The sequence below is a fragment of the Zea mays genome, chromosome 4 (genome assembly GCF_902167145.1).
Source record: "Zea mays cultivar B73 chromosome 4, Zm-B73-REFERENCE-NAM-5.0, whole genome shotgun sequence".
Classification (NCBI taxonomy): domain Eukaryota; kingdom Viridiplantae; phylum Streptophyta; class Magnoliopsida; order Poales; family Poaceae; genus Zea; species Zea mays.
The window spans coordinates 243,266,831-243,277,644 of record NC_050099.1 but is presented as its reverse complement, the minus strand read 5'-3'; the positions used below and the strand labels follow the sequence as shown (position 1 = coordinate 243,277,644).

Below are 10,814 nucleotides of genomic sequence, written 5' to 3'. Positions count from 1 at the left end.
ATTCGGGGATGGAAATCAAGGTTTGGTCAAAGGATTGGGTAAAATTGCTATATCTCCTGACCATTCCATTTCCAATGTTTTTCTTGTAGACTCTCTAGATTACAATTTGCTTTCCGTTTCTCAATTATGCAAAATGGGCTACAACTGTCTTTTTACGGATATAGGTGTTACTGTCTTTAGAAGAAGTGATGATTCAATAGCATTTAAGGGAGTGTTAGAGGGTCAGCTATACTTAGTAGATTTTGATAGAGCTGAACTCAACACTTGCTTAATTGCTAAGACTAACATGGGCTGGCTCTGGCATCGCCGACTAGCACATGTTGGAATGAAGAATCTTCATAAGCTTCTAAAGGGAGAACACATTTTGGGACTAACAAATGTTCATTTTGAGAAAGACAGGATTTGTAGTGCATGTCAGGCAGGGAAGCAAGTTGGTGTTCATCATCCACACAAGAACATCATGACGACTAACAGGCCACTCGAGCTCCTACACATGGACCTATTCGGCCCGATTGAAGGGGTATGACCGATTAAACCCCCACAATCGATCCAATCAACTCTACTTATCGTTTTTACCTTATGCATTAGGAGTAGCTCTAGTTTAGCCTTACTCCACCTCTAATCTTCACTTCTCTTCGGCTCTACGTCGACTAGAGACATCTTGGGTGGCCTGCCGATGCCAAGACACACGCCGATCTCTCCTCCCCCAACGGGGTCCCTCCCGGGAGGCGAGATCCAGTGGCGGTCCTGAGGGTGGGGCGGAGGGGCCGCCGCCCCGGCCCCCAATTATATAGGGCCCCGAACCTAGTTATACATTCAGTAATTAGACTATCAGACACAATAGCTTAATAGTGAAATGTTGAATAATTAGCAGCCACGAAGCGTTCACAACCCGGTCATATTTAAACATGTTAAAAGAACTTTTAAGATAATACTATAATATGTATCTTTTTATTTTTTTGTTGCTTGGTATGAATATTTTTAGATGTGTATTGAGTTTATATATTGGTAACATTTTTATATAACAATAGGTTGATGGGCCTCTATTTTAAATTTGCCCCGGTCCGCCGCTGGCGAGATTTAGGTCTGCTGCGAAGAAGACAACCCTCTGCGTCACTGCAGACCATCCGAGTCTCAGGTGTGGACCGTCCGGACGTACACAAAGAAGGAGTCGCTCCTGCGTCCAGGTCGTGGACCGTTCGACCCTGTGCCATGGACTATTCACTCCTCCGCAGAGAGCACCGCCTGGTGGTTCATTCATGTGTTTGGCGTCCAGATCAGTGCCAACAAGGTCTTTAGGGCCAACAAGGTCTTTAGGACATGGGGTCCTAAGAGAGTAATTCAAACAAATTCTAAAAATATAGCTCCCAAAACATAGAAATTAGGGTCTCCTTCAAAATATTAAATCCAATATAAAAGATAATCCTCCGACAGCTCCTAATATGTACATTCTCCATTCCGCTCAATTCTTAGCTTATGTTGCTTCCGTGGACAAGAACGATGAGCAGAGACACCTTTCTCTCTCCGCAGCTTGGGTTTGTGGCGATGAAGGCAGAGGCTCGCCTAGCGTAGACAGACGTGGCGACGGCGATGGCTGGCGTCGACGCATCCAAGTACGCGCGTAGTTTGGCACACCACGTCGTGGCGATGCGGAAACACGTCGCGCTGCGCTGCGTGCTACTGGAAGCGTGTCAACAACCTGCTTGCGGTATGTATTGCTTCAACTCAGAACTGGTAGCGATTACAACAGGAGGTAGAAGAACTGGTAGCGATTACAACGAGAGGTAGAAGAACTGGTAGCGATTACAGCGGGAGGTAGAAGAAATAGAGGAAGGCAGTATAGAACTAAGATAACTTGATAAGGAAGAAGAACATATTTCGTTTGTTTCCGGCTATCCCCCTTTCAACTGTTGTTGCTCTTTGTATATATCCTCTCAGTTGGGCCAGCGTATACCAAATGGGTCGGGTCCCTCACATTCCCCCCTCCTTAAACGGCAGCTTGCCCCCAAGTCGCTAATAGTGTAGCCCTCTTCATTGCTCAACTGGTCGTATGTGATGGCCTATCTGGCAATGTTTTGCTCTGCTTCCGAACATGGACGTCGCAAGGCTTCTGTGGTCTTGTAGCAGCAACTCGTGTAACACCAGAACAAGTTTTATACCAAATGCAACTCCTTGAGTAGCTACTGTCTTAGAAAGATCAATCACTAGAGTGCAGGCTTGAACACCATCTTCCAGTTTCACAAATTTCAGCTTGCCATCCATTGTTCCCTCCCTCACTGCAACATGGATGTCACCAAGTTCTAAATCATCTCCTTTGGCTTTCTCATTCACCAAACTGCGAAACACAGGTGGTGGCCATGGTTGCTTGTGCGACGCTGCATCCCACCCACAGGCAATTGGAGACCAGATGTCCTGTCTCTCAAACTGTATAGGTGGCGGCCATGGTTGCCCAGCTCTTGCATTTTCCTTAGCGGTTTCGGAATAGTCAAATGCAGCACCACCATTAATGGATTGGAAGAGCTGAACATCCCATGTGTCCAGATGTGTTGTCCGTACATTCCAAAAGCATGGGCCATCAAGTGACACCATCACACCAATCCATGCTCTCGGAGATACCTAAGTCGTGTAATGAGAAACACCATCCCACTTGTTGTAAGTCCCACAACTAGTATCAGTCCACTCACCAGAGTTCATTCCTACAACCCAGAATGCATCTCCCTCGATCAGGTAGGTCTGGACATATGTGCTGATCACTGGACTCCAAATCTCAACATGCATAACTACTCCAAGATCAAGCATCCGACTCATAATTTGTGCAACCTCTTCTACTTTCACAACTATACAGCAACCCCTGGTAACTGAATGAAATAATGAAAAATGTGGCACAAGCCCTTTACCAACCATGTCCACCAGGTAAGCCTCTACCTTATCGTATAATCCGCTTACGCACAACCCACTCACCACTTTAGCATATGTCAATGCATTCGGTGTACATCCACTGTCCACCATATCACCAACAACCTTGCAGGCATCTAGTGGTCGTCCCTCGTGGCGTATTCCGACGATGACTATGTTGTGATGCATAATGACAGGGGAGAATCCACGACATCGCATGAGAGAGAGAAGGCAACATGCCCCTCGAAGTTGCTTCTTGCGGCAGAGAGAATTCAGCATAGTGGTGTACGCCAGCGGATCGGTAGGGATGCCCATGTGCAGCATTTCGTCGAGCAGTGCAGCTGCGAGGTTGGATCTTGGCTTGTTGTAGGAAGTCGCGCCGTCGGTGAAGGAGAAGGCAGTGCCAGGATCTCCTGCACTCCCGTTTTCCACCAGAGAGCATGAATGGGTAATTATTTGGCCGTGCAAGAGGTGTGGATGCACCTCGATAATGCAGTCCTCGAAGTCGTCGGGGAGAACGAGCTCGCGCCAGACGCAGATGATAGCGTGGAGGGGCAAGGAGCTGGTGACCGACATCGTGAGGATGCGGTGGAGCGTGCCCACTGCATCGGTGGGGAAGTTGGCAACTGCAAGGAGGCCCGTGGCGATGGGGGTCCGAGACAAGGAGAGCGGAAGCGGGGCGCTGATGTCGACATGGTCGGAGTCGATTTCCCCTGTGAGGAGCAGCGCCAGGTCCTTGAACGACGCTCTGGGCGCCCTCGAAGCGAAGAGCGTGGGCACAACCTTGAACGCATGAAGCAGGCACGGAAGCGGCTCACATCGGAGCACCCGTAGCGCATAGGGATGGCAATCGGGCGGGTAGTACACGAATATATAGTTCGCGAATCCATACCCACGAGACAAAACGCAACCCATACTCGTACCCATAAACGTTCGTGGGTATGGATCTGTATCCATACCCGTACCCGCCGGGTATCCGCTATCCAGTGGATACCTGTTACCCGCCCGCCCACTACAATTTTAGCATTAAACACCAAACAACAATTTTATTATATTTCAAAATAGTTATCATTCTAATAGCATTAAATGATAATTTCAGCACCAAACAACATGTTATGGATAAAAGTTGAAAAATAAGAATTTATAATAATATATAAATCCGGATGGCCCACATGTTAGATATCCATTGGGTAACGGGTATGGATACTGGATATCCATACCCGCGAAAAAATATCCGCGGATACCTTATTATATCCATAACCGTACCCGCGGATATCAAATTCCACCATACCCATATCCAATGGATAATTATCCGCGGTTATTTACCCATACCCGTACCCATTGCCATCCCTAGTAGCGCACGGCGGAGCGCGGTCTCGAACAAAGCGTGCTCGGTGAAGACCGGAGTCGAATAGATGGTGAGCGCCTCCATGTAGCTGGCGTCGGGCACGGCGTGGGCTGGCGTGATGCAGGCAGTCGCGTCGAGGTTGGAGGAAGGGTTGTCCCAGTGGTCAGCTAACTCGGCATCGGCAGCAACATCCTCGCCACCGAAGAATCCACCCCAGTTGTCGGCGATGACGGATGGCGCCGCGCAGTATGGATCGAATGGGTCCTCTCCTTCCTCAAAGTCGTTGCCCCAGTTGTCGGCTATCTCGGTGTTGGCAGCCGCGTAGCTATGGATCATGCCACACTCGACGCCAGCAGTGCTGGAGAAGGTAGCATCGGCCGCAGATGCGAAGGTGGCGATGGGCTCGCTGACGCGGTGGTTGTTGAGCACCTCGTCGGGGTCGATGGAGGTGACGTTGCTGGACACCGTCCGTTCGAGCACTCCCCAATGGCTATCCTGAGCATCAAGGAGATCGCAGATCTGTTGAAGCAAGCGGGCTTGAGTCGCCAATGCCTGCGACTGCGCCTCCATCGCCTACGATCGCGCCTCCATCGCCCCTGCCAGACTGGAATCAGTCGCACCCGTCATGGTCGCACGGCTCGACGGAAGGTGGATAGCGTAGCGAGATTGCCCAGAGATCAACAGCCTCTGATACCAATTGTCAACAACCTGCTTGCGGTATGTATTGCTTCAACTCAAAACTGGTAGCGATTATAGCAGCAGGTAGAAGAACTGGTAGCGATTACAACGGAAGGTAGAAGAACTGGTAGCGATTACAACGAGAGGTAGAAGAAATAGAGGAATGTAGTATAGAACTAAGATAACTTGGTAAGGAATAAGAACATATTTCGTTTGTTTCCAGCTATCCCCTTTCAACTGTTGCTGCTCTTTGTATATATCCTCTCAGTTGGGCCAGCGTATACCAAATGGGTCGGGTCCCTCACAAAGCGTTCGCCGGTCATCGATGTCACCCACAGCTCACATGGCGACGACAGGAACGGACAGAGGCCCTCGCCCTACCCGCGATGCGCCGGTGGTCGAGCAACAGGAACGTGCGACAGGTAGGTAGATGGCGGAGTGGATGACATAGAGAAGATTCGGCGGGGTGGATATATTCGCCGCAAGCCCGGTAGGAGCAGGACGACACTTTACGCCTGCAGCAGAATGGGGAGATGTAGTAGGAAACTGTTGCGAGTATTTTTTTTTCTTTTTTCCCCCAAAAAATAGGATTTGAGAATAGATGTTTTGGGATTTGTTGCAGTTGCTCTTAGGGTCTGTTTGTTTTAGTTTATATATTATATAATCTAGATTATAATCTATCATATTATAATCTATATGTAGTTGTTTGGTAGTCTAGATTATACAAATGTAGATTATTCATAAAGACAGCAGTACCCTTATTTATTTATTTGAGGTGATGAAAGAAGGATGACATATATTGTAATTTCTATTTACATAACCATGGGTAGTGGGTCTTTTGCCAATAATAATATCAAATAAGCTACTCTTGAGAAGATTATGAGATTATCATAATGTAAGCTTTAGATTATATAATCTGAACCCATAATCTAGGTGTTTGTTCACCTATCTAGAGAGATTATAATCCGAAACAAACATGGCCTTAATCTCATGAGATGAGATCCTTGAGCACATTTTGACGGCAGCCGAGAGTGTTGTCTTTCCTTAAGGTCGATAGACTATATCTTTAATATGATATTATTATTTGTTGAAGTACATTAGATGATATCTTATGTGTACTACAGAGGATTGCCAACCATTTTAGTAAAACTCCAAAATGACAAAGGAAACACATATAGCAAAGACAATATGGGATGAGGGAGACAAGAAAGACCTTAACAAAGACAACACTTTTTTTCCTACTAATCATACCTTTATTTGTATATGTTTCTAATGGTTTAACATGTTTATCTATGCCCCCGTATATCCCACCATTTTCAACTTTGCAAAACCCACCGACCAAATCACCTCTATACCTATAACCTTCTATAAATCCACCAAACAAATTGCATCAACACATGAACACACTATCAAAATCAACGGTTCAGATCGCTAGATAATACTTATTTATCTTATTTACTCAAATTTAATGACCAATGTTATTTGGATAATCCTTCATCCCTCACACGCACACTAACTCTGTATCTCTACCTACTCTCCCTCCCTGTGACCTAGCTCCTACTCACTCGCGCCGCCAGCGGCCTTTCTCCACACTCTCCAAGCGTTAGCACGGTCAATATTGGCCAGTTTTTTCGTCATCAGCCTCAGCGTGATGCTCATATTTTTTTAATTAATAACGTTATGCTTTTTTAGAGATAGGCGGCGTATACATCGACAATTATATACATAAGTAGATGATTTTATTAATCTTAAATCTAACATGTCGAGAAAGTGCTAATAAAGATAAGATAAATGTTCGCTATTATTGGATTTTTCGAGATAAAGGACACATTCAAATTTTCATTTTCCCGACACCGAGGATGACGGTGGAGGATGTGGATCCATTGCACGAATACAAACTTTTCCTAAATTAGTTTTTTTTAATCGAAATCCTTAGAAAGGGAAAAAAATTATTTTAGGGGCCTCCACCTCAGCGTGTCGGGCCGGCGTTGGCCCAATATGGGCCCAGTTCAGAAACGGACCGAAAACCTCGGCCGGGACCGGGAACGCCGAACGCATACCGCATGTCCTCTCTCCTGTGTTGCTCGCCTCCCCAACTCCCCGTCGCGCTTTCTCCTAGTGAGGCTACTGGGTGACCGCCGCCTCTGCCGCCCTACGCCAGGTTCCAGGTCTTCGTCACTCCCTTTCATTATCTTCGTCGTCTCATTCGCCGGCGACGAGCACCCACCAGGTACGCACACCCCTTCTCTTCCCTTCCTGCCATGCGAAACCGAGCACCCGAACCCTAACTTAAGCTGCTTGTGTTCGGATCTGATCTGAGTAAGCTTGGATTTTTATGCATTTTTTTGTGTGTGTACATGAGTACACTCATGACCTTCTACTTTGTCCGCCCCTGACCGTAGGTTCTATCGTAGATCTCACTTTATTAGCTCCGAAAGTTCCAAATTTCTGCCATCTTTTTTTCTCTCCTGTTTTTCCATTATTTGTGTACTGAATTTCTGTCTTGTTGTAGAAATCATAGCTGCTTTGGGTATGGAGGCGCTGTTTGGGAGCAATAACCATGGCGGCCACAAGGCCGCTGATTTGGCCTCGCTTATAATTACCCAGGTTGCCTTGGAGGTGCCAAGGTTACTTGGGCTCCTTGCCATGGTAAAAGTTTCTCTTTTCTCACGCCTTACAAGAAATCTTGCTAAACCGTTACAGCAAATCTCTGTGCAGTAGCTGTATTCTGTAAGATCAGTAGATAATGAATGTGTAGGGCATTTTTCCCACGGACGTTTTTTTTGGGGTGGGGGGTGGGGGGCTATGAAGTTGGAGCGTTTCTGTCTTCCTGACCTAGGTTGGTTAGGTGGCTCAGTACCGCTTCTCGGATCTTAGGTTCAACTCCCTGTGGGAGTGAATTTCGGGCTGGGGTTGAAAATATTCCCCTTGTATGCCCCACCCAAAAGCACAGGTATGATATCTGGTCCACAGTCACTAGAGGATGTAGGAGGCCTTGCCATGGCTCTGAGAAGCAACTGACCCCATGTCATGGCCAGTGATTGTGGTAGCAACTGAGCTGAGCCCCACTATGGTCGTCTTGCACCGTGTCTGCCTAGCACGAGCCTAGCACGAGCACAACCGTTACCCCACCTTCTGCAGTACCATTATGTGTCGCTGCTTGGTCACGAGGATCTCGCTGGCCTTGCCTTCACGTGAACTGCAGTGGAGTGGAGGACCTTGCCACTGCCTTCGCAGCGCCATGGAGGAGCTCTCACGTGTGGGTGTAGAGGGCGTTGTGGTGGCTGTGGTTTGTGTAGGGTTATGGGAGAAGGGAGGCAGCAGGCGTGGGAAGTCTGAGAGTTATCCAACAAGCTGTTGGTGGGCTGAGCTGTATCGGATTGACGTATCAAACAGGCCCAACATACCAGTAAAGAGTATCTGGATTATTGTTGGTTTATTTTTTTACAGATGCTTCACAGATATGTGTCCATTGCGTATCCATGCTGTATCCATATGGGATATATATTCAATACAGGATAAAATAAGCTGATGCAAGCCATGAGTTGGTGACTTGGTGTGTTGCTTGGATAACAAATTATGTTTTATGGTTACTCAGTTTAGAGATGAATCTGTGCTATTTGATGTGCTAGGTATAACCACTGAACCTCGTTTGCCTTCAAGTTCAATAAAAACAGGGTTGTCGGAGATATTTTGTAGTTTGGTCCAGAAATGCAATGTGTTTTCTTGCCCAAAGGCCTTGATGTTTACTGCTTACCTAGTGGTGCTTATATCTAGCGAAATAATAATATGATATGACGCCTTCGAATATCTTCTGTGCTAATGATGGAATTGCAAAGGATCTACCATTTATTTACTTCCTCAGATGTTTCTTATGTCCTACAAAGCCCATGAAAAACCATTGAGCTAATCTTGGAGATTTGCAAGTCATGTACCTAACTTCACTTTTCTGATGTCAACAGACATTGGGTGACCTGCTTCTCTGTTTTCTGCTGATATTTTGGCCAAGCTTTTGAGATCTGTACTATCTGTGTTTTAGTTGCTCCGTACTTTAGTTGTTTCCATGGTCCAAATGACCGCATTAGTATGTAGCCCAGTCATTATTTGGAAAAGGAGCACGATACATGATTTGAGATCAGTTTTGTTATGAGAAATATTAGTAGCATTATTAATTTGCTTGTGGGGATTTTTACTAAAAAGTATATTGGTTGCAATTGGTGCCCTTAACTGACTTTGAAATTTGTTGACTGTTTGGCCTGAAGATGTTGTTTATGTCTTTTTCCTTTTCAACAAAAACAACTTTTATTGTTTGTGCACTTAAAATTGGGAATATACCTTGTTTAGCTAATACTCTGGGTACTGTTTTGATTTTGCTGTCCAGATTCTGCATAATGAAATCTTTACATCTGGTGGAGACCAGAATTTGATTACTAGGTATGCCCATCTGGTGCATAATGCAAAAATATGTAGTGCATTATTATTGTCATGGTCACTTGTCTCCCAAAGCTGAGGAATGTATGTCTCCTTTTCCCCAAGGATTCTGGGCAAAAGCGAAGATGAAACTAATCCTGAGAACAAAGATGATGGAGAGTCCGATGATGATAATGATGATGAAGGAGACGATGATGATGCTGAAAACGAGGAGGAAGATGATGGTGGTGATGAGGGATCAGATGACAATGAGAATGAGGAAGATGACGATGGAGATGATGATGATCCTGCAGCCAATGGCGAAGGGGGAAGCGATGACGACGAAGATGATGGTGGAGAGGATGAAGAGGATGATGACGACGACGACGATGATGGGGACGATGGCAATGAGGAAGAGGAGGAAGAATCTGAAGAGGATGATGATGATGATGAAGTCCCCCAACCACCTACTAAAAAGAGGAAATGATCAACGGCTGCGACGAGTGGTTGCTTACACGCAGGAATGCTGCCTGTTCGTCCCTGCGCAGCAGTTTACTGTTTAGTGGGTAGAGTTTTTTAGCTTGGTCGTGGACAATTCATAGCCTAGTTTGGAAACAAAAAAGAAACATTTAATTGTGCATGTACTATTAAACCATTCCTTTAATCATGTATCTCAGATTGCTATCATGGTTTCTAAATTGTGTTTGCCTAAGTTTTGTATTGCAATTTAACAATGTTCTTGTGCAACCTGATGGTCGTGGTACGTTATGCCTGGTTGCAAGGATAGATCAGAATTTCTGGATGAATCTCCAGCAGCGTACCCATATTTAAACTCTACTCTGTGAACAATATAATCTACAATACAAAACAGTGTGTTTTTTTGCTAGAATTTAGGTATAAAGTGCAAAACAGTGCTTCGGAGAGAATCTTTTCTCCCTATATGACAAGGTTTTCAGCATGCCAGACATCACTGCACCAGAGGCCACAAAAACTGCGTGTTTAAAGTTCTGCATAATGTGTGTTCTGTGTCTTGTCTTTTAGTGTCCTGTGTCTTCTCTTCTCTAGCCCATTTTGGTTCTCTAGTCAATTTTGGTTCCCGTCAACCAGCCATTAGTTTCTTGGATTGGTAGGCAATCAGTTAACCAAGAAACTTCGGGTTGGTTTTTCGTTTTTTTTTAATTTAGGTTTCTGTTTAGAAAAAGGAAAACCGAACTTTCGATTAACCGTATGGTTCGGTTCATTTTCGGTTTAACCAAAATAACCGAACTTTATGTGCAGCTGTGCCAGCTGCTGAACAAAAACCCATGCATTGAACAGGAATATAAAACATTCGAGCCTCAATAAACCACCAACAAAATTCTCTAGGATTGCTATGTCAACCTACAACAATTGTGTAGGATCACTAAATATGAACACGTGAACCAAACCGTGATGATGGGATTGAGCCAATGAAGCTTAGGAGCTGTTTGGGATGACTCTAGGT

The 10,814-nt window shown here is 45.5% G+C and overlaps 1 protein-coding gene across 1 annotated transcript; it reads left to right on the top strand.

Moving 5' to 3' along the window:
* Positions 1–6,971: 6,971 nt before the first annotated feature.
* LOC100283058 (nucleolin) lies at positions 6,972–10,097 on the top strand. Its single transcript, NM_001155960.1, has 4 exons — positions 6,972–7,151; positions 7,434–7,570; positions 9,303–9,355; positions 9,458–10,097. The coding sequence occupies exons 2-4, from the start codon at positions 7,454–7,456 to the stop codon at positions 9,816–9,818; spliced, it is 531 nt and encodes a 176-aa protein (NP_001149432.1). The 5' UTR covers positions 6,972–7,151; positions 7,434–7,453; the 3' UTR covers positions 9,819–10,097.
* The last annotated feature ends 717 nt before the right edge of the window (positions 10,098–10,814 follow it).